General features: G+C 53.0%; 1 protein-coding gene across 1 annotated transcript in view; it reads left to right on the forward strand.

The window, feature by feature from the left end:
* The window catches only part of mark2b (MAP/microtubule affinity-regulating kinase 2b), a 121,435-nt gene that overhangs the window by 41,465 nt on the left and 53,133 nt on the right, over window positions 1–26,837 (forward strand). Inside the window, exon 5 of the mRNA XM_072489650.1 lies at window positions 8,162–8,303. Coding sequence (XP_072345751.1) covers window positions 8,162–8,303 — 142 coding nt within the window. The remainder of the gene's footprint in view (window positions 1–8,161; window positions 8,304–26,837) is intronic.

The following is a 26,837-nucleotide window of genomic DNA, read 5'->3' on the forward strand; positions in this document are numbered from 1 at the left end:
GTTAGACAGGGTCTGGTTACACCGTGCTGTGTGTTAGACAGGGTCTGGTTACACGGTGCTGTGTGTTAGACAGGGTCTGGTTACACCGTGCCGTGTGTTAGACAGGGTCTGGTTACACCGTGCCGTGTGTTAGACAGGGTCTGGTTACACCGTGCCGTGTGTTAGACAGGGTCTGGTTACACCGTGCTGTGTGTTAGACTGGGTCTGGTTACACCGTGCTGTGTGTTAGACAGGGTCTGGTTTCACCGTGCCGTGTGTTAGACAGGGTCTGGTTACACCGTGCCGTGTGTTAGACAGGGTCTGGTTACACCGTGCCGTGTGTTAGACAGGGTCTGGTTACAACGTGCCGTGTGTTAGACAGGGTCTGGTTACACCGTGCCGTGTGTTAGACAGGGTCTGGTTACACCGTGCTGTGTGTTAGACCGGGTCTGGTTACACCGTGCCGTGTGTTAGACAGGGTCTGGTTACACCGTGCCGTGTGTTAGACAGGGTCTGGTTACACCGTGCCGTGTGTTAGACGGGGTCTGGTTACACCGTGCCGTGTGTTAGACAGGGTCTGGTTACACCGTGCCGTGTGTTAGACAGGGTCTGGTTACACCGTGCCGTGTGTTAGACAGGGTCTGGTTACACCGTGCCGTGTGTTAGACAGGGTCTGGTTACACCGTGCTGTGTGTTAGGCAGGGTCTGGTTACACCGTGCCGTGTGTTAGACAGGGTCTGGTTACACCGTGCCGTGTGTTAGACAGGGTCTGGTTACACCGTGCCGTGTGTTAGACAGGGTCTGGTTACACCGTGCCGTGTGTTAGACGGGGTCTGGTTACACCGTGCTGTGTGTTAGACAGGGTCTGGTTACACCGTGCCGTGTGTTTGACAGGGTCTGGTTACACCGTGCCGTGTGTTAGACGGGGTCTGGTTACACCGTGCCGTGTGTTAGACGGGGTCTGGTTACACCGTGCCGTCTGTTAGACAGGGTCTGGTTACACCGTGCTGTGTGTTAGACAGGGTCTGGTTACACCGTGCTGTGTGTTAGACAGGGTCTGGTTACACCGTGCTGTGTGTTAGACAGGGTCTGGTTACACCGTGCTGTGTGTTAGACAGGGTCTGGTTACACCGTGCTGTGTTAGACTGGGTCTGGTTACACCGTGCCGTGTGTTAGACAGGGTCTGGTTACACCGTGCTGTGTAAGACTGGGTCTGGTTACACCGTGCCGTGTGTTAGACAGGGTCTGGTTACACCGTGCCGTGTGTTAGACAGGGTCTGGTTACACCGTGCCGTGTGTTAGACCGGGTCTGGTTACACCGTGCCGTGTGTTAGACTGGGTCTGGTTACACCGTGCCGTGTGTTAGACGGGGTCTGGTTACACCGTGCCGTGTGTTAGACAGGGTCTGGTTACACCGTGCTGTGTGTTAGACAGGGTCTGGTTACACCGTGCTGTGTGTTAGACAGGGTCTGGTTACACCGTGCCGTGTGTTAGACAGGGTCTGGTTACACCGTGCTGTGTGTTAGACAGGGTCTGGTTACACCGTGCCGTGTGTTAGACAGGGTCTGGTTACACCGTGCCGTGTGTTAGACAGGGTCTGGTTACACCGTGCCGTGTGTTACACAGGGTCTGGTTACACCGTGCTGTGTGTTAGACAGGGTCTGGTTACACCGTGCTGTGTGTTAGACGGGGTCTGGTTACACCGTGCTGTGTGTTAGACAGGGTCTGGTTACACCGTGCTGTGTGTTAGACGGGGTCTGGTTACACCGTGCTGTGTGTTAGACGGGGTCTGGTTACACCGTGCCGTGTGTTAGACAGGGTCTGGTTACACCGTGCTGTGTGTTAGACAGGGTCTGGTTACACCGTGCCGTGTGTTAGACAGGGTCTGGTTACACCGTGCTGTGTGTTAGACAGGGTCTGGTTACACCGTGCCGTGTGTTAGACGGGGTCTGGTTACACCGTGCTGTGTGTTAGACAGGGTCTGGTTACACAGTGCTGTGTGTTAGACGGGGTCTGGTTACACCGTGCTGTGTGTTAGACAGGGTCTGGATACACCGCGCCGTGTGTTAGACGGGGTCTGGTTACACCGCGCCGTGTGTTAGACAGGGTCTGGTTACACCGTGCCGTGTGTTAGACAGGGTCTGGTTACACCGTGCCGTGTGTTAGACAGGGTCTGGTTACACCGTGCTGTGTGTTAGACAGGGTCTGGTTACACCGTGCCGTGTGTTAGACAGGGTCTGGTTACACCGTGCCGTGTGTTAGACAGGGTCTGGTTACACCGTGCTGTGTGTTAGACGGGGTCTGGTTACACCGTGCCGTGTGTTAGACCGGGTCTGGTTACACCGTGCTGTGTGTTAGACAGGGTCTGGTTACACCGTGCCGTGTGTTAGACGGGGTCTGGTTACACCGTGCCGTGTGTTAGACAGGGTCTGGTTACACCGTGCCGTGTGTTAGACAGGGTCTGATTACACCGTGCCGTGTGTTAGACAGGGTCTGGTTACACCGTGCCGTGTGTTAGACAGGGTCTGGTTACACCGTGCCGTGTGTTAGACAGGGTCTGGTTACACCGTGCTGTGTGTTAGACAGGGTCTGGTTACACCGTGCTGTGTGTTAGACCGGGTCTGTTTACACCGTGCTGTGTGTTAGACAGGGTCTGGTTACACCGTGCCGTGTGTTAGACGGGGTCTAGTTACACCATGCCGTGTGTTAGACAGGGTCTGGTTACACCGTGCCGTGTGTTAGACGGGGTCTAGTTACACCGTGCCGTGTGTTAGACAGGGTCTGGTTACAACGTGCCGTGTGTTAGACTGGGTCTGGTTACACCGTGCTGTGTGTTAGACAGGGTCTGGTTACACCGTGCCGTGTGTTAGACAGGGTCTGGTTACACCGTGCCGTGTGTTAAACGGGGTCTGGTTACACCGTGCCGTGTGTTAGACAGGGTCTGGTTACACCGTGCTGTGTGTTAGACAGGGTCTGGTTACACCGTGCTGTGTGTTAGACAGGGTCTGGTTACACCGTGCTGTGTGTTAGACAGGGTCTGGTTACACCGTGCTGTGTGTTAGACAGGGTCTTGTTACACCGTGCCGTGTGTTAGGCAGGGTCTGGTTACACCGTGCCGTGTGTTAGGCAGGGTCTGGTTACACCGTGCTGTGTGTTAGACAGGGTCTGGTTACACCGTGCTGTGTGTTAGACAGGGTCTGGTTACACCGTGCTGTGTGTTAGACAGGGTCTGGTTACACCGTGCCGTGTGTTAGACAGGGTCTGGTTACACCGTGCTGTGTGTTAGACAGGGTCTGGTTACACCGTGCCGTGTGTTAGACAGGGTCTGGTTACACCGTGCTGTGTGTTAGACAGGGTCTGGTTACACCGTGCCGTGTGTTAGACAGGGTCTGGTTACACCGTGCCGTGTGTTAGACAGGGTCTGGTTACACCGTGCCGTGTGTTAGACAGGGTCTGGTTACACCGTGCTGTGTGTTAGACAGGGTCTTGTTACACCGTGCCGTGTGTTAGGCAGGGTCTGGTTACACCGTGCCGTGTGTTAGGCAGGGTCTGGTTACACCGTGCTGTGTGTTAGACAGGGTCTAGTTACACCGTGCCGTGTGTTAGACAGGGTCTGGTTACACCGTGCCGTGTGTTAGACAGGGTCTGGTTACACCGTGCCGTGTGTTAGACGGGGTCTGGTTACACCGTGCCGTGTGTGAGACGGGGTCTGGTTACACCGTGCCGTGTGTTAGACGGGGTCTGGTTACACCATGCTGTGTGTTAGACAGGGTGTGGTTACACCGTGCTGTGTGTTAGACGGTGTCTGGTTACACCGTGCTGTGTGTTCGACGGGGTCTGGTTACACCGTGCCGTGTGTTAGACAGGGTCTGGTTACACCGTGCCGTGTGTTAGACAGGGTCTGGTTACACCGTGCTGTGTGTTAGACGGGGTCTGGTTACACCGTGCCGTGTGTGAGACAGGGTCTGGTTACACCGTGCTGTGTGTTAGACAGGGTCTGGTTACACCGTGCCGTGTGTTAGACAGGGTCTGGTTACACCGTGCTGTGTGTTAGACAGGGTCTGGTTACACCGTGCCGTGTGTTAGACAGTGTCTGGTTACACCGTGCTGTGTGTTAGACAGGGTCTGGTTACACCGTGCCGTGTGTTAGACAGGGTCTGGTTACACCGTGCCGTGTGTTAGACAGGGTCTGGTTACACCTTGCCGTGTGTTAGACAGGGTCTGGTTACACCGTGCCGTGTGTTAGACAGGGTCTGGTTACACCGTGCCGTGTGTTAGACAGGGTCTGGTTACACCGTGCTGTGTGTTAGACAGGGTCTGGTTACACCGTGCTGTGTGTTAGACAGGGTCTGGTTACACCGTGCTGTGTGTTAGACAGGGTCTGGTTACACCGTGCTGTGTGTTAGACAGGGTCTGGTTACACCGTGCTGTGTGTTAGACAGGGTCTGGTTACACAGTGCTGTGTGTTAGACAGGGTCTTGTTACACCGTGCTATGTGTTAGACAGGGTCTGGTTACACCGTGCTGTGTGTTAGACAGGGTCTGGTTACACCGTGCTATGTGTTAGACAGGGTCTGGTTACACCGGGCTGTGTGTTAGACAGGGTCTGGTTACACCGTGCTGTGTGTTAGACAGGGTCTGGTTACACCGTGCTGTGTGTTAGACAGGGTCTGGTTACACCGTGCTATGTGTTAGACAGGGTCTGGTTACACCGGGCTGTGTGTTAGACAGGGTCTGGTTACACCGTGCTGTGTGTTAGACAGGGTCTGGTTACACCGTGCTGTGTGTTAGACGGGGTCTGGTTACACTGTGCCGTGTGTTAGACAGGGTCTGGTTACACCGTGCCGTGTGTTAGACAGGGTCTGGTTACACCGTGCTGTGTGTGAGACGGGGTCTGGTTACACCGTGCCGTGTGTTAGACAGGGTCTGGTTACACCGTGCCGTGTTAGACGGTGTCTGGTTACACCGTGCCGTGTGTTAGACGGGGTCTGGTTACACCGTGCTGTGTGTTAGACAGTGTCTGGTTACACCGTGCCGTGTGTTAGACGGGGTCTGGTTACACCGTGCTGTGTGTTAGACAGGGTCTGGTTACACCGTGCTGTGTGTGAGACGGGGTCTGGTTACACCGTGCCGTGTGTTAGACGGGGTCTGGTTACACCATGCTGTGTGTTAGACAGGGTGTGGTTACACCGTGCTGTGTGTTAGACAGGGTGTGGTTACACCGTGCTGTGTGTTAGACAGTGTCTGGTTACACCGTGCTGTGTGTTAGACAGTGTCTGGTTACACCGTGCCGTGTGTTAGACAGGGTCTGGTTACACCGTGCCGTGTGTTAGACAGGGTCTGGTTACACCGTGCTGTGTGTTAGACGGGGTCTGGTTACACCGTGCTGTGTGTTAGACAGGGTCTGGTTACACCGTGCTATGTGTTAGACAGTGTCTGCTTACACCGTGCCGTGTGTTAGACAGGGTCTGGTTACACCGTGCCGTGTGTTAGACAGGGTCTGGTTACACCGTGCTGTGTGTTAGACAGGGTCTGGTTACACCGTGCTGTGTGTTAGACGGGGTCTGGTTACACCGTGCTATGTGTTAGACAGGGTCTGGTTACACCGTGCCGTGTGTTAGACAGGGTCTGGTTACACCGTGCCGTGTGTTAGACAGGGTCTGGTTACACCGTGCTGTGTGTGAGACGGGGTCTGGTTACACCGTGCTGTGTGTTAGACAGGGTCTGGTTACACCGTGCCGTGTGTTAGACAGGGTCTGGTTACACCGTGCTGTGTGTTAGACAGGGTCTGGTTACACCGTGCCGTGTGTTAGACAGGGTCTGGTTACACCGTGCTGTGTGTGAGACGGGGTCTGGTTACACCGTGCTGTATGTTAGACGGGGTCTGGTTACACCGTGCTGTGTGTTAGACAGGGTCTGGTTACACCGTGCTCTGTGTTAGACAGGGTCTGGTTACACCGTGCCGTGTGTTAGACAGGGTCTGGTTACACCGTGCCGTGTGTTAGACAGAGTCTGGTTACACCGTGCTGTGTGTTAGACAGGGTCTGGTTACACCGTGCTGTGTGTTAGACAGGGTCTGGTTACACCGTGCTGTGTGTTAGACAGGGTCTGGTTACACCGTGCCGTGTGTTAGACAGGGTCTGGTTACACCGTGCCGTGTGTTAGACAGGGTCTGGTTACACCGTGCCGTGTGTTAGACAGGGTCTGGTTACACCGTGCCGTGTGTTAGACAGGGTCTGGTTACACCGTGCTGTGTTAGACAGGGTCTGGTTACACCGTGCCGTGTGTTAGACAGGGTCTGGTTACACCGTGCTGTGTGTTAGACAGGGTCTGGTTACACCGTGCCGTGTGTTAGACGGGGTCTGGTTACACCGTGCTGTGTGTGAGACGGGGTCTGGTTACACCGTGCTGTATGTTAGACGGGGTCTGGTTACACCGTGCTGTGTGTTAGACAGGGTCTGGTTACACCGTGCTGTGTGTTAGACAGGGTCTGGTTACACCGTGCTGTGTGTTAGACAGGGTCTGGTTACACCGTGCTGTGTGTTAGACAGGGTCTTGTTACACCGTGCTGTGTGTTAGACAGGGTCTGGTTACACCGTGCTGTGTTAGACGGGGTCTGGTTACACCGTGCTGTGTGTTAGACAGGGTCTTGTTACACCGTGCTGTGTGTTAGACGGGGTCTGGTTACACCGTGCCGTGTGTTAGACGGGGTCTGGTTACACCGTGCCGTGTGTTAGACGGGGTCTGGTTACACCGTGCCGTGTGTTATGGTCTGGTTACACCGTGCTGTGTGTTAGACAGGATCTGGTTACACCGTGCCGTGTGTTAGACGGGGTCTGGTTACACCGTGCCGTGTGTTATGGTCTGGTTACACCGTGCTGTGTGTTAGACAGGGTCTGGTTACACCGTGCCGTGTGTTAGACAGGGTCTGGTTACACCGTGCTGTGTGTTAGACGGGGTCTGGTTACACCGTGCCGTGTGTTATGGTCTGGTTACACCGTGCTGTGTGTTAGACGGGGTCTGGTTACACCGTGCCGTGTGTTAGACAGGGTCTGGTTACACCGTGCTGTGTGTTAGACAGGGTCTGGTTACACCGTGCTGTGTGTTAGACGGGGTCTGGTTACACCGTGCTATGTGTTAGACAGGGTCTGGTTACACCGTGCCGTGTGTTAGACAGGGTCTGGTTACACCGTGCTGTGTGTTAGACAGGGTCTAGTTACACCGTGCTGTGTGTTAGACAGGGTCTGGTTACACCGTGCTGTGTGTTAGACGGGGTCTGGTTACACCGTGCCGTGTGTTAGACAGGGTCTGGTTACACCGTGCTGTGTGTTAGACGGGGTCTGGTTACACCGTGCCGTGTGTTAGACAGGGTCTGGTTACACCGTGCTGTGTGTTAGACGGGGTCTGGTTACACCGTGCCGTGTGTTATGGTCTGGTTACACCGTGCTGTGTGTTAGACAGGGTCTGGTTACACCGTGCTGTGTGTTAGACAGGGTCTGGTTACACCGTGCCGTGTGTTAGACAGGGTCTGGTTACACCGTGCCGTGTGTTAGACGGGGTCTGGTTACACCGTGCCGTGTGTTAGACAGGGTCTGGTTACACCGTGCTGTGTGTTAGACGGGGTCTGGTTACACCGTGCCGTGTGTTAGACAGGGTCTGGTTACACCGTGCTGTGTGTTAGACAGGGTCTGGTTACACCGTGCTGTGTGTTAGACAGGGTCTGGTTACACCGTGCTGTGTGTTAGACAGGGTCTGGTTACACCGTGCTGTGTGTTAGACAGGGTCTGGTTACACCGTGCTGTGTGTTAGACAGGGTCTGGTTACACCGTGCTGTGTGTTAGACAGGGTCTGGTTACACCGTGCTGTGTGTTAGACAGGGTCTGGTTACCCCGTGCTGTGTGTTAGACAGGGTCTGGTTACACCGTGCTGTGTGTTAGACAGGGTCTGGTTACACCGTGCTGTGTGTTAGACAGGGTCTGGTTACACCGTGCTGTGTGTTAGACAGGGTCTGGTTACACCGTGCTGTGTTAGACAGGGTCTGGTTACACCGTGCTGTGTGTTAGACAGGGTCTGGTTACACCGTGCTGTGTGTTAGACAGGGTCTGGTTACACTGTGCTGTGTTTTTTGTACCTTACAGTCCTGTCACGTTTGTAAGAATGATTCTCTTGCCTTTGGCCTGTAGTTGGAGGGCGATTCTCTGTCCAACAGCAACCTGTGTCTCAAGCCACGGACTGACCACACGAACAGTAACGCACAATCACCCTCGAATAAGGTGCAACGAAGTGTGTCAGCCAGTCAAAGACCACGGCGCCTCAGTGACCAAGGTATGTTCCCCAGGAGTGGCTGCGAAGGTATGTTCCCCGGGAGGGGCTGCGAAGGTATGTTCCCCGGGAGGGGCTGCGAAGGTATGTTCCCCGGGAGGGGCTGCGAAGGTATGTTCCCCGGGAGGGGCTGCGAAGGTATGTTCCCCGGCCAGGAGGGGCTGCGAAGGTATGTTCCCCGGCCAGGAGGGGCTGCGAAGGTATGTTCCCCGGCCAGGAGGGGCTGCGAAGGTATGTTCCCCGGCCAGGAGGGGCTGCGAAGGTATGTTCCCCGGGAGGGGCTGCGAAGGTATGTTCCCCGGGAGTGGCTGCGAAGGTATGTTCCCCGGGAGGGGCTGCGAAGGTATGTTCCCCGGCCAGGAGGGGCTGCGAAGGTATGTTCCCCGGGAGGGGCTGCGAAGGTATGTTCCCCGGGAGGGGCTGCGAAGGTATGTTCCCCGGGAGGGGCTGCGAAGGTATGTTCCCCGGGAGGGGCTGCGAAGGTATGTTCCCCGGGAGGGGCTGCGAAGGTATGTTCCCCGGGAGGGGCTGCGAAGGTATGTTCCCCGGGAGGGGCTGCGAAGGTATGTTCCCCGGGAGGGGCTGCGAAGGTATGTTCCCCGGGAGGGGCTGCGAAGGTATGTTCCCCGGGAGGGGCTGCGAAGGTATGTTCCCCGGCCAGGAGGGGCTGCGAAGGTATGTTCCCCGGCCAGGAGGGGCTGCGAAGGTATGTTCCCCGGGAGGGGCTGCGAAGGTATGTTCCCCGGGAGGGGCTGCGAAGGTATGTTCCCCGGGAGGGGCTGCGAAGGTATGTTCCCCGGGAGGGGCTGCGAAGGTATGTTCCCCGGGAGGGGCTGCGAAGGTATGTTCCCCGGGAGGGGCTGCGAAGGTATGTTCCCCGGGAGGGGCTGCGAAGGTATGTTCCCCGGGAGTGGCTGCGTTTCCTCGAGATGCTTTACATCGAAACGGCTTCTTCACCATTGTCCACTCTGTCACTCCGTGTTTACAGGGAGCTTTACTAACCCCGTGCTGTACCTGTCCTGGGAGTGTTTGATGGGGACAGTGCAGAGGGAGCTTTACTCTGTATCTAACCCCGTGCTGTACCTGTCCTGGGAGTGTTTGATGGGGACAGTGTAGAGGGAGCTTTACTCTGTATCTAACCCCGTGCTGTGCCTGTCCTGGGAGTGTTTGATGGGGACAGTGTAGAGGGAGCTTTACTCTGTATCTAACCCCGTGCTGTACCTGTCCTGGGAGTGTTTGATGGGGACAGTGTAGAGGGAGCTTTACTCTGTATCTAACACCGTGCTGTACCTGTCCTGGGAGTGTTTGATGGGGACAGTGTAGAGGGAGCTTTACTCTGTATCTAACCCCGTGCTGTACCTGTCCTGGGAGTGTTTGATGGGGATAGTGTAGAGGGAGCTTTACTCTGTATCTAACCCCGTGCTGTACCTGTCCTGGGAGTGTTTGATGGGGACAGTGTAGAGGGAGCTTTACTCTGTATCTAACCCCATGCTGTACCTGTCCTGAGAGTGTTTGATGGGGACAGTGTAGAGGGAGCTTTACTCTGTATCTAACCCCGTGCTGTACCTGTCCTGGGAGTGTTTGATGGGGACAGTGTAGAGGGAGCTTTACTCTGTATCTAACCCCGTGCTGTACCTGTCCTGGGAGTGTTTGATGGGGACAGTGTAGAGGGAGCTTTACTCTGTATCTAACCCCGTGCTGTACCTGTCCTGGGAGTGTTTGATGGGGACAGTGTAGAGGGAGCTTTACTCTGTACCTAACCCCGTGCTGTACCTGTCCTGGGAGTGTTTGATGGGGACAGTGTAGAGGGAGCTTTACTCTGTACCTAACCCCGTGCTGTACCTGTCCTGGGAGTGTTTGATGGGGACAGTGTAGAGGGAGCTTTACTCTGTATCTAACCCCGTGCTGTACCTGTCCTGGGAATGTTTGATGGGGACAGTGTAGAGGGAGCTTTACTCTGTATCTAACCCCGTGCTGTACCTGTCCTGGGAGTGTTTGATGGGGACAGTGTAGAGGGAGCTTTACTCTGTATCTAACCCCGTGCTGTACCTGTCCTGGGAGTGTTTGATGGGGACAGTGTGGAGGAGCTTTACTCTGTATCTAACCCCATGCTGTACCTGTCCAGGGAGGGTTTGATGGGGACAGTGTAGAGGGAGCTTTACTCTGTATCTAACCCCGTGCTGTACCTGCCCAGGGAGTGTTTGATGGGGACAGTGTAGAGGGAGCTTTACTCTGTATCTAACCCCGTGCTGTACCTGTCCTGGGAGTGTTTGATGGGGACAGTGTAGAGGGAGCTTTACTCTGTATCTAACCCCATGCTGTACCTGTCCTGGGAGTGTTTGATGGGGACAGTGTAGAGGGAGCTTTACTCTGTATCTAACCCCGTGCTGTACCTGTCCTGGGAGTGTTTGATGGGGACAGTGTAGAGGGAGCTTTACTCTGTATCTAACCCCGTGCTGTACCTGTCCTGGGAGTGTTTGATGGGGACAGTGTAGAGGGAGCTTTACTCTGTATCTAACCCCGTGCTGTACCTGTCCTGGGAGTGTTTGATGGGGACAGTGTAGAGGGAGCTTTACTCTGTATCTAACCCCGTGCTGTACCTGTCCTGGGAGTGTTTGATGGGGACAGTGTAGAGGGAGCTTTACTCTGTATCTAACCCCGTGCTGTACCTGTCCTGGGAGTGTTTGATGGGGACAGTGTAGAGGGAGCTTTACTCTGTATCTAACACCGTGCTGTACCTGTCCTGGGAGTGTTTGATGGGGACAGTGTAGAGGGAGCTTTACTCTGTATCTAACCCCGTGCTGTACCTGTCCTGGGAGTGTTTGATGGGGATAGTGTAGAGGGAGCTTTACTCTGTATCTAACCCCGTGCTGTACCTGTCCTGGGAGTGTTTGATGGGGACAGTGTAGAGGGAGCTTTACTCTGTATCTAACCCCATGCTGTACCTGTCCTGAGAGTGTTTGATGGGGACAGTGTAGAGGGAGCTTTACTCTGTATCTAACCCCGTGCTGTACCTGTCCTGGGAGTGTTTGATGGGGACAGTGTAGAGGGAGCTTTACTCTGTATCTAACCCCGTGCTGTACCTGTCCTGGGAGTGTTTGATGGGGACAGTGTAGAGGGAGCTTTACTCTGTATCTAACCCCGTGCTGTACCTGTCCTGGGAGTGTTTGATGGGGACAGTGTAGAGGGAGCTTTACTCTGTACCTAACCCCGTGCTGTACCTGTCCTGGGAGTGTTTGATGGGGACAGTGTAGAGGGAGCTTTACTCTGTATCTAACCCCGTGCTGTACCTGTCCTGGGAGTGTTTGATGGGGACAGTGTAGAGGGAGCTTTACTCTGTATCTAACCCCGTGCTGTACCTGTCCTGGGAATGTTTGATGGGGACAGTGTAGAGGGAGCTTTACTCTGTATCTAACCCCGTGCTGTACCTGTCCTGGGAGTGTTTGATGGGGACAGTGTAGAGGGAGCTTTACTCTGTATCTAACCCCGTGCTGTACCTGTCCTGGGAGTGTTTGATGGGGACAGTGTGGAGGAGCTTTACTCTGTATCTAACCCCATGCTGTACCTGTCCAGGGAGGGTTTGATGGGGACAGTGTAGAGGGAGCTTTACTCTGTATCTAACCCCGTGCTGTACCTGCCCAGGGAGTGTTTGATGGGGACAGTGTAGAGGGAGCTTTACTCTGTATCTAACCCCGTGCTGTACCTGTCCTGGGAGTGTTTGATGGGGACAGTGTAGAGGGAGCTTTACTCTGTATCTAACCCCGTGCTGTACCTGTCCTGGGAGTGTTTGATGGGGACAGTGCAGAGGGAGCTTTACTCTGTATCTAACCCGGTGCTGTACCTGTCCTGGGAGTGTTTGATGGGGACAGTGCAGAGGGAGCTTTACTCTGTATCTAACCCCGTGCTGTACCTGTCCTGGGAGTGTTTGATGGGGACATTGTAGAGGGAGCTTTACTCTGTATCTAACCCCGTGCTGTGCCTGTCCTGGGAGTGTTTGATGGGGACAGTGTAGCGGGAGCTTTACTCTGTATCTAACCCCGTGCTGTACCTGTCCTGGGAGTGTTTGATGGGGACAGTGTAGAGGGAGCTTTACTCTGTATCTAACCCCATGCTGTACCTGTCCTGGGAGTGTTTGATGGGGACAGTGTAGAGGGAGCTTTACTCTGTATCTAACCCCGTGCTGTACCTGTCCTGGGAGTGTTTGATGGGGACAGTGTTGAGAGAGCTTTACTCTGTATCTAACCCCGTGCTGTACCTGCCCAGGGAGTGTTTGATGTGGACAATGTAGAGGGAGCTTTACTATGTATCTAACCCCGTGCTGTACCTGTCCTGGGAGTGTTTGATGGGGACAGTGTAGAGGGACCTTTACTCTGTATCTAACCCCGTGCTGTACCTGTCCTGGGAGTGTTTGAAGGGGACAGTGTAGAGGGAGCTTTATCTGTATCTAACCCGTGCTGTACCTGTCCTGGGAGTGTTTGATGGGGACAGTGTAGAGGGTGCTTTCCTCTGTATCTAACACCGTGCTGTACCTGCCCAGGGAGTGTTTGATGGGGACAGGGTAGACTGAGCTTTACTCTGTATCTAACCTCGGGTTGTACCTGCCCGGGGAGTGTTTGGTGGGGACAGTGTAGAGTGAGCTTTACTCTGTATCTAACCCCATGCTGTACCTGTCCAGGGAGGGTTTGATGGGGACAGTGTAGAGGGAGCTTTACTCTGTATCTAACCCCGTGCTGTACCTGCCCAGGGAGTGTTTGATGGGGACAGTGTAGAGGGAGCTTTACTCTGTATCTAACCCCGTGCTGTACCTGTCCTGGGAGTGTTTGATGGGGACAGTGTAGAGGGAGCTTTACTCTGTATCTAACCCCGTGCTGTACCTGTCCTGGGAGTGTTTGATGGGGACAGTGCAGAGGGAGCTTTACTCTGTATCTAACCCCGTGCTGTACCTGTCCTGGGAGTGTTTGATGGGGACATTGTAGAGGGAGCTTTACTCTGTATCTAACCCCGTGCTGTGCCTGTCCTGGGAGTGTTTGATGGGGACAGTGTAGCGGGAGCTTTACTCTGTATCTAACCCCGTGCTGTACCTGTCCTGGGAGTGTTTGATGGGGACAGTGTAGAGGGAGCTTTACTCTGTATCTAACCCCATGCTGTACCTGTCCTGGGAGTGTTTGATGGGGACAGTGTAGAGGGAGCTTTACTCTGTATCTAACCCCGTGCTGTACTTGTTCTGGGAGTGTTTGATGGGTACAGTGTTGAGAGAGCTTTACTCTGTATCTAACCCCGTGCTGTACCTGCCCAGGGAGTGTTTGATGTGGACAATGTAGAGGGAGCTTTACTATGTATCTAACCCCGTGCTGTACCTGTCCTGGGAGTGTTTGATGGGGACAGTGTAGAGGGACCTTTACTCTGTATCTAACCCCGTGCTGTACCTGTCCTGGGAGTGTTTGAAGGGGACAGTGTAGAGGGAGCTTTACTCTGTATCTAACCCGTGCTGTACCTGTCCTGGGAGTGTTTGATGGGGACAGTGTAGAGGGTGCTTTCCTCTGTATCTAACACCGTGCTGTACCTGCCCAGGGAGTGTTTGATGGGGACAGGGTAGACTGAGCTTTACTCTGTATCTAACCTCGGGTTGTACCTGCCCGGGGACTGTTTGGTGGGGACAGTGTAGAGTGAGCTTTACTCTGTATCTAACCCCGTGCTGTACCTGTCTTGGCAGTTTTTGATGTGGATAGTGTAGAGGGAGTTTTGCTCTGTATCTAACCCCATGCTGTACCTGTCCTGGGAGTGTTTGATGGGGACAGTGTAGTGGGAGCTTTCTCTGTATGTAACACCGTGCTGTACCTGTCCTGGGAGTGTTTGATGGGGACAGTGTAGAGGGAGCTTTTCTCTGTATCTAACCCCGTGCTGTACCTGTCCTGGGAGTGTTTGATGGGGACAATGTAGAGGGAGCTTTTCCCTGTATCTAACCCTGTGCTGTACCTGTCCAGCGAGTGTTTGATGGGGACAGTGTAGAGGGAGCTTTACTCTGTATCTAACCCCGTGCTGTACGTGTCCTGTGAATGTTTGATGGGGACAGTGTAGAGGGAGCTTTACTCTGTATCTAACCTCGTGCTGTACCTGTCCTGGGAGTGTTTGATGGGGACAGGGTAGAGGGAGCTTTACTCTGTATCGAATCCCGGGTTGTACCTGTCCTGGGAGTGATTGATGGGGACAGTGTAGAGGGAGCTTTACTTTGTATCTAAGCCTGTGCTGGACCTGTCCTGGGAGTGTTTGATGGGGACAGTGTAGAGGGAGCTTTACTCTGTATCTAACCCCGTGCTGTACCTGTTCTGGGAGTGTTTGATGGGGACAGTGTAGCGAGAGCTATACTCTGTATATAACCCCGTGCTGTACCTGCCCAGGGAGTGTTTGATGGGGACAGTATAGAGGGATCTTTAGCCTGTTTCTAACTCCGTGCTGTACCTGTCCTGGGAGTGTTTGATGTGGACAATGTAGAGGGAGCTTTACTCTGTATCTAACCCCGTGCTGTACCTGTCCTGGGAGTGTTTGATGGGGACAGTGTAGAGGGAGCTTTACTCTGTATCTAACCCCGTGCTGTACCTGTCCTGGGAGTGTTTGATGGGGAGAGTGTAGAGGGAACTTTAGTCTGTTTCTAACTCCGTGCTGTACCTGTCCTGGGATTGTTTGATGTGGACAATGTAGAGGGAGCTTTACTCTGTATCTAACCCCGTGCTATACCTGTCCTGGGAGTGTTTGATGGGGAGAGTGTAGAGGGAACTTTAGTCTGTTTCTAACTCCGTGCTGTACCTGTCCTGGGAGTGTTTGATGGGGACAGTGTAGAGGGAGCTTTACTCTGTATCTAACCCTGTGCTGTACTTGTGCTGGGAGTGTTTGATGGGGACAGTGCAGAGGGAGCATTACTCTGTATCTAACCCCGTGCTGTACGTGTCCTGTGAGTGTTTGATGGGGACAGTGTAGAGGGAGCTTTACTTTGTATCTAACCCCATGCTGTACGTGTCCTGTGAGTGTTTGATGGGGACAGTGTAGATGGAGCTTTACTTTGTATCTAACCCCATGCTGTACCTGTCCTGGGAGTGTTTGATGGGGAGAGTGTAGAGGGAACTTTAGTCTGTTTCTATCTCCGTGCTGTACCTGTCCTGGGAGTGTTTGATGTGGACAATGTAGAGGGAGCTTTACTCTGTATCTAACCCCGTGCTGTACCTGTCCTGGGAGTGTTTGATGTGGACAATGTAGAGGGGGCTTTACTCTGTATCTAACCCCGTGCTGTACCTGTCCTGGGAGTGTTTGATGGGGACAGTGTAGAGGGAGCTTTACTCTGTATCTAACCCCGTGCTGTACCTGTCCTGGGAGTGTTTGATGGGGACAGTGTAGAGGGAGCTTTACTCTGTATCTAACTCCGTGCTGTACCTGTCCTGGGAGTGTTTGATGGGGACAGTGTAGAGGGAGCTTTACTCTGTATCTAACACCGTGCTGTACCTGTCCTGGGAGTGTTTGATGGGGACAGTGTAGAGGGAGCTTTACTCTGTATCTAACACCGTGCTGTACCTGTCCTGGGAATGTTTGATGGGGACAGTGTAGAGGGAGCTTTACTCTGTATCTAACTCCGTGCTGTACCTGTCCTGGGAGTGTTTGATGGGGACAGTGTAGAGGGAGCTTTACTCTGTATCTAACACCGTGCTGTACCTGTCCTGGGAGTGTTTGATGGGGACAGTGTAGAGGGAGCTTTTCTCTGTATCTAACCCCGTGCTGTACCTGTCCTGGGAGTGTTTGATGGGTCAGTGTAGAGGGAGCTTTACTCTGTATCTAACCCCGTGCTGTACCTGTCCTGGGAGTGTTTGATGGGGACAATGTCGAGGGAGCTTTTCTCTGTATCTAACCCTGTGCTGTACCTGCCCTGGGAGTGTTTGATGGGGACAGTGTCGAGGGAGCTTTTCTCTGTATCTAACCCCGTGCTGTACGTGTCCTGTGAGTGTTTGATGGGGACAGTGTAAAGGGAGCTTTACTCTGTATCTAACCTCGTGCTGTACCTGTCCTGGGAGTGTTGATGGGGACAGTGTAGAGGGAGCTTTAGTCTGTTTCCAACTCCGTGCTGTACCTGTCCTGGGAGTGTTTGATGGGGACAGTGTAGAGGGAGCTTTACTCTGTATCTAACCCCGTGCTGTACCTGTCCTGGGAGTGTTTGAAGGGGTCAGTGTGGAGGGAGCTTTACTCTGTATCTAACCCCGTGCTGTACCTGCCCAGGGAATGTTTGATGGGGACAGGGTAGACTGAGCTTTACTCCGTACCTAACCTCGTGCTGTACCTGTCCTGGGAGTGTTGATGGGGACAGTGTAGAGGGAGCTTTAGTCTGTTTCTAACTCCGTGCTGTACCTGTCCTGGGAGTGTTCGAAATGGACAATGTAGAGGGAGCTTTACTCTGTATCTAACCCCGTGCTGTACCTGTCCTGGGAGTGTTTGATGGGGACAGTGTAGAGGGAGCTTTACTCTGTATCTAACCCGTGCTGTACCTGTCCTGGGAGTGTTTGATGGGGACAGTGTAGAGGGAGCTTTACTCTGTATCTAACTCCGTGCTGTACCTGTCCTGGGAGAGTTTGATGTGGACAATGTAGAGGGAGCTTTACTCTGTATCTAACCCGTGCTGTACCTGTCCTGGGAGTGTTTGATGGGGACAGTGTAGAGGGAGCTTTACTCTGTATCTAACTCCGTGCTGTACCTGTCCTGGGAGTGTTTGATGTGGACAATGTAGAGGGAGCTTTACTCTGTATCTAACCCGTGCTGTACCTGTCCTGGGAGTGTTCGATGTGGACAATGTAGAGGGAGCTTTACTCTGTATCTAAGCCCGTGCTGTACCTGTTCTGGGAGTGTTTGATGTGGACAGTGTAGAGAGAGCTTTAGTCTGTAACTAACCCCGTGCTGTACCTGCCCAGGGAGTGTTTGATGGGGAGAGTGTAGAGGGAACTTTAGTCTGTTTCTAACTCCGTGCTGTACCTGCCCTGGGAGTGTTTGATGGGGAGAGTGTAGAGGGAACTTTAGTCTGTTTCTAACTCCGTGCTGTACCTGTCCTGGGAGTGTTTGATGGGGACAGTGTAGAGGGAGCTTTACTCTGTATCTAACCCTGTGCTGTATCTGTCCTGGAAATGTTTGATGGGGACAGTGTAGAGGGAGCTTTACTCTGTATCTAACACCGTACTGTACCTGTCCTGGGAGTGTTTGATGGGGACAGTGTAGAGGGAGCTTTCCTCTGTATCTCACCCCGTGCTGGACCTGCCCAGGCAGTGTTTGATGGGGACAGGGTAGAGGGAGCTTTACTCTGTATCGAACGCCGGGTTGTACCTGTCCTGGGAGTGATTGATGGGGACAGTGTAGAGGGAGCTTTACTTTGTATCTAAGCCTGTGCTGGACCTGTCCTGGGAGTGTTTGATGGGGACAGTGTAGAGGGAGCTTTACTCTATATCTAACCCCGTGCTGTACCTGTTCTGGGAGTGTTTGATGGGGACAGTACAGAGGGATCTTTAGTCTGTTTCTAACTCCGTGCTCTACCTGTCCTGGGAGTGTTTGATGTGGGCAATGTAGAGGGAGCTTTACTCTGTATCTAACCCCGTGCTGTACCTGTCCTGGGAGTGTTTGATGGGGACTGTGTAGAGGGAGCTTTACTCTGTATCTAACCCCGTGCTGTACCTGTCCTGGGAGTGTTTGATGGGGAGAGTGTAGAGGGAACTTTAGTCTGTTTCTAACTCCGTGCTGTACCTGTCCTGGGAGTGTTTGATGTGGACAATGTAGAGGGAACTTTACTCTGTATCTAACCCCGTGCTGTACCTGTCCTGGGAGTGTTTGATGGGGAGAGTGTAGAGGGAACTTTAGTCTGTTTCTAACTCCGTGCTGTACCTGTCCTGGGAGTGTTTGATGGGGACAGTGTCGAGGGAGCTTTTCTCTGTATCTAACCCCGTGCTGTACCTGTCCTGGGAGTGTTTGATGGGAACAGTGTAGAGGGAGCTTTTCTCTGTATCTAACCCCGTGCTGTACCTGTCCTGGGAGTGTTTGATGGGAACAGTGTAGAGGGAGCTTTTCTCTGTATCTAACCCCGTGCTTTACCTGTCCTGGGAGTGTTTGATGGGGACAATGTCGAGGGAGCTTTTCTCTGTATCTAACCCTGTGCTGTACCTGTCCTGCGAGTGTTTGATGGGGACAGTGTAGAGGGAGCTTTACTCTGCATCCAGCTCCGAGCTGTACCTGTCCTGGGAGTGTTTGATGGGGACAGTGTAGAGGGAGCTTTACTCTGTATCTAACCCCGTGCTTTACCTGTCCTGCGAGTGTTTGATGGGGACAGTGTAGAGGGAGCTTTACTCTGTATCTAACCCCGTGCTTTACCTGTCCTGGGAGTGTTTGATGGGGACAATGTCGAGGGAGCTTTTCTCTGTATCTAACCCTGTGCTGTACATGTCCTGGGAGTGTTTGATGGGGACAGTGTAGAGGGAGCTTTACTCTGTATCTAACCCCGTGCTGTACCTGTCCTGGGAGTGTTTGATGGGGACAGTGTAGAGGGAGCTTTACTCTGTATCTAACACCATGCTGTACCTGTCCTGGGAGTGTTTGATGGGGACAGTGTAGACGGAGCTTTACTCTGTATCTAACCCCGTGCTGTACCTGTTCTGGGAGTGTTTGATGGGGACAGTGCAGAGGGAGCTTTACTCTGTATCTAACCCCGTGCTGTACCTGTCCTGGGAGTGTTTGATGGGGAGAGTGTAGAGGGAACTTTAGTCTGTTTCTAACTCCGTGCTGTACCTGTCCTGGGAGTGTTTGATGGGGACAGTGTCGAGGGAGCTTTTCTCTGTATCTAACCCCGTGCTGTACGTGTCCTGTGAGTGTTTGATGGGGACAGTGTAAAGGGAGCTTTACTCTGTATCTAACCTCGTGCTGTACCTGTCCTGGGAGTGTTGATGGGGACAGTGTAGAGGGAGCTTTAGTCTGTTTCTAACTCCGTGCTGTACCTGCCCAGGCAGTGTTTGATGGGGACAGTGTAGAGGGAGCTTTACTCTGTATCTAACCCAGTGCTGTACATGTCCTGGGAGTGTTTGATGGGGACAGTGTAGAGGGAGCTTTACTCTGTATCTAACCCCGTGCTGTACCTGCCCTGGGAGTGTTTGATGGGGACAGTGTAGAGGGAGCTTTACTCTGTACCTAACCCCGTGCTGTACCTGTCCTGGGAGTGTTTGATGGGGACAGTGTAGAGGGAGCTTTACTCTGTATCTAACCCCGTGCTGTACCTGTCCTGGGAGTGTTTGATGGGGACAGTGTAGCGGGAGCTTTACTCTGTATCTAACCCCGTGCTGTACCTGTCCTGGGAGTGTTTGATGGGGACAGTGTAGAGGGAGCTTTACTCTGTATCTAACCCCGTGCTGTACCTGTCCTGGGAGTGTTTGAAGGGGTCAGTGTGGAGGGAGCTTTACTCTGTATCTAACCCCGTGCTGTACCTGCCCAGGGAATGTTTGATGGGGACAGGGTAGACTGAGCTTTACTCCGTACCTAACCTCGTGCTGTACCTGTCCTGGGAGTGTTGATGGGGACAGTGTAGAGGGAGCTTTAGTCTGTTTCTAACTCCGTGCTGTACCTGTCCTGGGAGTGTTCGAAATGGACAATGTAGAGGGAGCTTTACTCTGTATCTAACCCCGTGCTGTACCTGTCCTGGGAGTGTTTGATGGGGACAGTGTAGAGGGAGCTTTACTCTGTATCTAACCCGTGCTGTACCTGTCCTGGGAGTGTTTGATGGGGACAGTGTAGAGGGAGCTTTACTCTGTATCTAACCTCGTGCTGTGCCTGTCCTGGGAGTGTTTGATGGGGACAGTGTAGAGGGAGTTTTACTCTGCATGTAACCCCGTGCTGTACCTGTCCTGGGAGTGTTTATGGGGACAGTGTAGAGGGAGCTTTACTCTGTATCTAACTCCGTGCTGTACCTGTCCTGGGAGTGTTTGATGTGGACAATGTAGAGGGAGCTTTACTCTGTATCTAACCCCGTGCTGTACCTGTTCTGGGAGAGTTTGATGTGGACAGTGTAGAGAGAGCTTTACTCTGTATCTAACCCCGTGCTGTACCTGCCCAGGGAGTGTTTGATGGGGAGAGTGTAGAGGGAGCTTTACTCTGTATCTAACCCCGTGCTGTACCTGTCCTGGGGGTGTTTGAAGGGGTCAGTGTGGAGGGAGCTTTACTCTGTATCTAACCCCGTGCTGTACCTGCCCAGGGAATGTTTGATGGGGACAGTGTAGAGTGAGCTTTACTCTGTATCTAACTCCGTGCTGTACCTGTTCTGGGAGTGTTTCTTGGGGACAGTGTAGAGGGAGCTTTACTCTGTATGTAACCCCGTGCTGTATCTGTCCTGGGAGTGTTTGATGGGGACAGTGTAGAGGGAGCTTGACTCGGTATCTATCCCGTGCTGTACCTGTCCTGGGAGTGTTTGATGGGGACAGTGTAGCGGGAGCTTTACTCTGTATCTAACCTCGTGCTGTGCCTGTCCTGGGAGTGTTTGATGGGGACAGTGTAGAGGGAGCTTTACTCTGTATCTAACCCGTGCTGTACCTGTCCTGGGAGTGTTTGATGGGGACAGTGTAGAGGGAGCTTTACTCTGTATCTAACCCCGTGCTGTACCTGTCCTGGGAGTGTTTGATTGGGACAGTGTAGAGGAAGCCATACTCTGTATCTAACCCTGTGCTGTACCTGTCCTGGGAGTGTTTGATGGGGACAGTGCAGAGGGAGCCTTACTCTGTATCTAACCCCGTGCTGTACGTGTCCTGTGAGTGTTTGATGGGGACAGTGTAGAGGGAGCTTTACTTTGTATCTAACCCCATGCTGTACCTGTCCTGGGAGTGTTTGATGGGGACAGTGTAGAGGGAGCTTTACTCTGTATCTAACTCCGTGCTCTATCTGCCCAGGCAGTGTTTGATGGGGACAGGGTAGACGGAGCTTTACTCTGTATCTAACCCCGGGTTGTACCTGTCCTGGGAGTGATTGATGGGGACAGTGTAGAGGGAGCTTTACTCTGTATCTAACCCCGTGCTGTACCTGTTCTGGGAGTGTTTGATGGGGACAGTGTAGAGAGAGCTTTACTCTGTATCTAACCCCGTGCTGTACCTGCCCAGGGAGTGTTTGATGGGGAGAGTGTAGAGGGAACTTTAGTCTGTTTCTATCTCCGTGCTGTACCTGTCCTGGGAGTGTTTGATGTGGACAATGTAGAGGGGGCTTTACTCTGTATCTAACCCCGTGCTGTACCTGTCCTGGGAGTGTTTGATGGGGACAGTGTAGAGGGAGCTTTACTCTGTATCTAACACCGTACTGTACCTGTCCTGGGAGTGTTTGATGGGGACAGTGTAGAGGGAGCTTTACTCTGTATCTAACCCCGTGCTGTACATGTCCTGGGAGTGTTTGATGGGGACAATGTAGAGGGAGCTTTTCTCTGTATCTAACCATGTGCTGTACCTGTCCTGGGAGTGTTTGATGGGGACAGTGTCGAGGGAGCTTTTCTCTGTATCTAACCCCGTGCTGTACGTGTCCTGTGAGTGTTTGATGGGGACAGTGCAGAGGGAGCTTTACTCTGTATCTAACCTCGTGCTGTACCTGTCCTGGGAGTGTTGATGGGGACAGTGTAGAGGGAGCTTTAGTCTGTTTCTAACTCCGTGCTGTACCTGTCCTGGGAGTGTTCGAAATGGACAATGTAGAGGGAGCTTTACTCTGTATCTAACCCCGTGCTGTACCTGTCCTGGGAGTGTTTGGTGGGGACAGTGTAGAGGGAGCTTTACTCTGTATCTAACCCGTGCTGTACCTGTCCTGGGAGTGTTTGATGGGGACAGTGTAGAGGGAGCTTTACTCTGTATCTAACCTCGTGCTGTGCCTGTCCTGGGAGTGTTTGATGGGGACAGTGTAGAGGGAGTTTTACTCTGCATGTAACCCCGTGCTGTACCTGTCCTGGGAGTGTTTATGGGGACAGTGTAGAGGGAGCTTTACTCTGTATCTAACTCCGTGCTGTACCTGTCCTGGGAGTGTTTGATGTGGACAATGTAGAGGGAGCTTTACTCTGTATCTAACCCGTGCTGTACCTGTCCTGGGAGTGTTCGATGTGGACAATGTAGAGGGAGCTTTACTCTGTATCTAACCCCGTGCTGTACCTGTTCTGGGAGTGTTTGATGTGGACAGTGTAGAGAGAGCTTTACTCTGTATCTAACCCCGTGCTGTACCTGCCCAGGGAGTGTTTGATGGGGAGAGTGTAGAGGGAACTTTAGTCTGTTTCTAACTCCGTGCTGTACCTGCCCTGGGAGTGTTTGATGGGGAGAGTGTAGAGGGAACTTTAGTCTGTTTCTAACTCCGTGCTGTACCTGTCCTGGGAGTGTTTGATGGGGAGAGTGTAGAGGGAACTTTAGTCTGTTTCTAACTCCGTGCTGTACCTGTCCTGGGAGTGTTTGATGTGGACAATGTAGAGGGGGCTTTAGTCTGTATCTAACCCTGTGCTGTACCTGTCCTGGGAGTGTTTGATGGGGACAATGTAGAGGGAGCTTTTCTCTGTATCTAACCCTGTGCTGTACCTGTCCTGGGAGTGTTTGATGGGGACAGTGTCGAGGGAGCCTTTCTCTGTATCTAACCCCGTGCTGTACGTGTCCTGTGAGTGTTTGATGGGGACAGTGCAGAGGGAGCTTTACTCTGTATCTAACCTCGTGCTGTACCTGTCGTGGGAGTGTTGATGGGGAGAGTGTAGAGGGAACTTTAGTCTGTTTCTAACTCCGTGCTGTACCTGCCCTGGGAGTGTTTGATGGGGAGAGTGTAGAGGGAACTTTAGTCTGTATCTAACTCCGTGCTGTATCTGTCCTGGGAGTGTTTGATGGGGACAGTGTAGAGTTTCCTTTCCTCTGTATCTCACCCCGTGCTGTACCTGCCCAGGCAGTGTTTGATGGGGACAGTGTAGAGGGAGCTTTACTCTGTATCTAACCCGTGCTGTACCTGTCCTGGGAGTGTTTGATGGGGACAGTGTAGTGGGAGCTTTCTCTGTATGTAACACCGTGCTGTACCTGTCCTGGGAGTGTTTGATGGGGACAGTGTAGAGGGAGCTTTACTCTGTATCTAACCCCGTGCTGTACCTGTCCTGGGAGTGTTTGATGGGAACAGTGTAGAGGGAGCTTTTCTCTGTATCTAACCCCGTGCTGTACCTGTCCTGGGAGTGTTTGATGGGAACAGTGTAGAGGGAGCTTTTCTCTGTATCTAACCCCGTGCTTTACCTGTCCTGGGAGTGTTTGATGGGGACAATGTCGAGGGAGCTTTTCTCTGTATCTAACCCTGTGCTGTACCTGTCCTGCGAGTGTTTGATGGGGACAGTGTAGAGGGAGCTTTACTCTGCATCCAGCTCCGAGCTGTACCTGTCCTGGGAGTGTTTGATGGGGACAGTGTAGAGGGAGCTTTACTCTGTATCTAACCCCGTGCTTTACCTGTCCTGCGAGTGTTTGATGGGGACAGTGTAGAGGGAGCTTTACTCTGTATCTAACCCCGTGCTTTACCTGTCCTGGGAGTGTTTGATGGGGACAATGTCGAGGGAGCTTTTCTCTGTATCTAACCCTGTGCTGTACCTGTCCTGGGAGTGTTTGATGGGGACAGTGTAGACGGAGCTTTACTCTGTATCTAACCCCGTGCTGTACCTGTTCTGGGAGTGTTTGATGGGTACAGTGTAGAGAGAGCTTTACTCTGTATCTAACCCCGTGCTGTTCCTGCCCAGGGAGTGTTTGATGGGGAGAGGGTAGAGGGAACTTTAGTCTGTTTCTAACTCCGTGCTGTACCTGTCCTGGGAGTGTTTGATGGGGACAGTGTAGAGGGAGCTTTACTCTGTGCCTAACCCCGTGCTGTACCTGTTCTGGGAGTGTTTGATGGGGACAGTGTAGAGGGAGCTTTACTCTGTATGTAACCCCGTGCTGTACCTGTCCTGGGAGTGTTTGATGGGGACAGTGTAGAGGGAGCTTTACTCTGTGCCTAACCCCCTGCTGTACCTGTCCTGGGAGTGTTTGATGGGGACAGTGTAGAGGAAGCTTTACTCTGTATCTAACCCCGTGCTGTACCTGTCCTGGGAGTGTTTGATGGGGACAGTGTAGACGGAGCTTTACTCTGTATCTAACCCCGGGTTGTACCTGTCCTGGGAGTGATTGATGGGGACAGTGTAGAGGGAGCTATACTCTGTATCTAACCCCGTGCTGTACCTGCCCAGGGAGTGTTTGATGGGGAGAGTGTAGAGGGAACTTTAGTCTGTTTCTAACTCCGTGCTGTACCTGTCCTGGGAGTGTTTGATGTGGACAATGTATAGGGAGCTTTACTCTGTATGTAACGCCGTGCTGTACCTGTCCTGGGAGTGTTTGATGGGGACAGTGTTTTGGGAGCTTTACTCTGTATCTAACCCGGTGCTGTACCTGTCCTGGGAGTGTTTGATGGGGACAGTGTAGAGGGAGCTTTACTCTGTATCTAACCCCGTGCTGTACCTGTCCTGGGAGTGTTTGATGGGGACAGTGTAGAGGGAGCTTTACTCTGTATTTAACCACGTGCTGTACCTGTCCTGGGAGTGTTTGATGGGGACAGTGTAGAGGGAGCTTTACTCTGTATCTAACCCCGTGCTGTACCTGCCCTGGGAGTGTTTGATGGGGACAGTGTAGAGGGAACTTTCCTCTGTATCTCACCCAGTGCTGTACCTGTCCTGGGAGTGTTTGATTGGGACAGGGTAGACGGAGCTTTACTCTGTATCTAACCCCGTGCTGTACCTGTGCTGGGAGTGTTTGATGGGGACAGTGTAGAGGGAGCTTTACTCTGTATCTAACCCCGTGCTGTACCTGTCCTGGGAGTGTTTGATGGGGACAGTGTAGAGGGAGCTTTACTCTGTATCTAACCCCGTGCTGTTCCTGTCCTGGGAGTGTTTGATGGGGACAGTGTAGAGGGAGCTTTCCTCTGTATCTCACCCAGTGCTGTACCTGTCCTGGGAGTGTTTGATTGGGACAGGGTAGACGGAGCTTTACTCTGTATCTAACCCCGTGCTGTACCTGTGCTGGGAGTGTTTGATGGGGACAGTGTAGAGGGAGCTTTACTCTGTATCTAACCCCGTGCTGTACCTGTCCTGGGAGTGTTTGATGGGGACAGTGTAGAGGGAGCTTTCCTCTGTATCTCACCCAGTGCTGTACCTGTCCTGGGAGTGTTTGATTGGGACAGGGTAGACGGAGCTTTACTCTGTATCTAACCCCGTGCTGTACCTGCGCTGGGAGTGTTTGATGGGGACAGTGTAGAGGGAGCTTTACTCTGTATCTAACCCCGTGCTGTACCTGTCCTGGGAGTGTTTGATGGGGACAGTGTAGAGGGAGCTTTACTCTGTATCTAACCCCCGTGCTGTACATGTCCTGGGAGTGTTTGATTGGGACAGGGTAGACGGAGCTTTACTCTGTATCTAACCGCGTGCTGTACCTGTCCTGGGAGTGTTTGATGGGGACAGTGTGGAGGGAGCTTTACTCTGTATCCAACCCTGGGTTGTACCTGTCCTGGGAGTGATTGATGGGGACAGTGTAGAGGGAGCTTTACTTTGTATCTGACCCCGTGCTGTACCTGTCCTGGGAGTGTTTGATGGGGACAGTGTAGAGGGAGCTTTTCTCTGTATCTAACCCCGTGCTGTACCTGTTCTGGGAGTGGTTGATGGGGACAGTGTAGAGGGAGCTTTACTCTGTATCTAACCCCGTGCTGTACCTGTCCTGGGAGTGTTTGATGGGAACAGTGTAGAGGGAGCTTTTCTCTGTATCTAACCCCGTGCTGTACCTGTCCTGGGAGTGTTTGATGGGGACAGTGTAGACGGAGCTTTACTCTGTATCTAACCCCGGGTTGTACCTGTCCTGGGAGTGATTGATGGGGACAGTGTAGAGGGAGCTATACTCTGTATCTAACCCCGTGCTGTACCTGCCCAGGGAGTGTTTGATGGGGAGAGTGTAGAGGGAACTTTAGTCTGTTTCTAACTCCGTGCTGTACCTGTCCTGGGAGTGTTTGATGTGGACAATGTATAGGGAGCTTTACTCTGTATGTAACGCCGTGCTGTACCTGTCCTGGGAGTGTTTGATGGGGACAGTGTTTTGGGAGCTTTACTCTGTATCTAACCCGGTGCTGTACCTGTCCTGGGAGTGTTTGATGGGGACAGTGTAGAGGGAGCTTTACTCTGTATCTAACCCCGTGCTGTACCTGTCCTGGGAGTGTTTGATGGGGACAGTGTAGAGGGAGCTTTACTCTGTATTTAACCACGTGCTGTACCTGTCCTGGGAGTGTTTGATGGGGACAGTGTAGAGGGAGCTTTACTCTGTATCTAACCCCGTGCTGTACCTGCCCTGGGAGTGTTTGATGGGGACAGTGTAGAGGGAACTTTCCTCTGTATCTCACCCAGTGCTGTACCTGTCCTGGGAGTGTTTGATTGGGACAGGGTAGACGGAGCTTTACTCTGTATCTAACCCCGTGCTGTACCTGTGCTGGGAGTGTTTGATG

Source organism: Scyliorhinus torazame, chromosome 24, assembly GCF_047496885.1.
Source record: "Scyliorhinus torazame isolate Kashiwa2021f chromosome 24, sScyTor2.1, whole genome shotgun sequence".
NCBI lineage: Eukaryota > Metazoa > Chordata > Chondrichthyes > Carcharhiniformes > Scyliorhinidae > Scyliorhinus > Scyliorhinus torazame.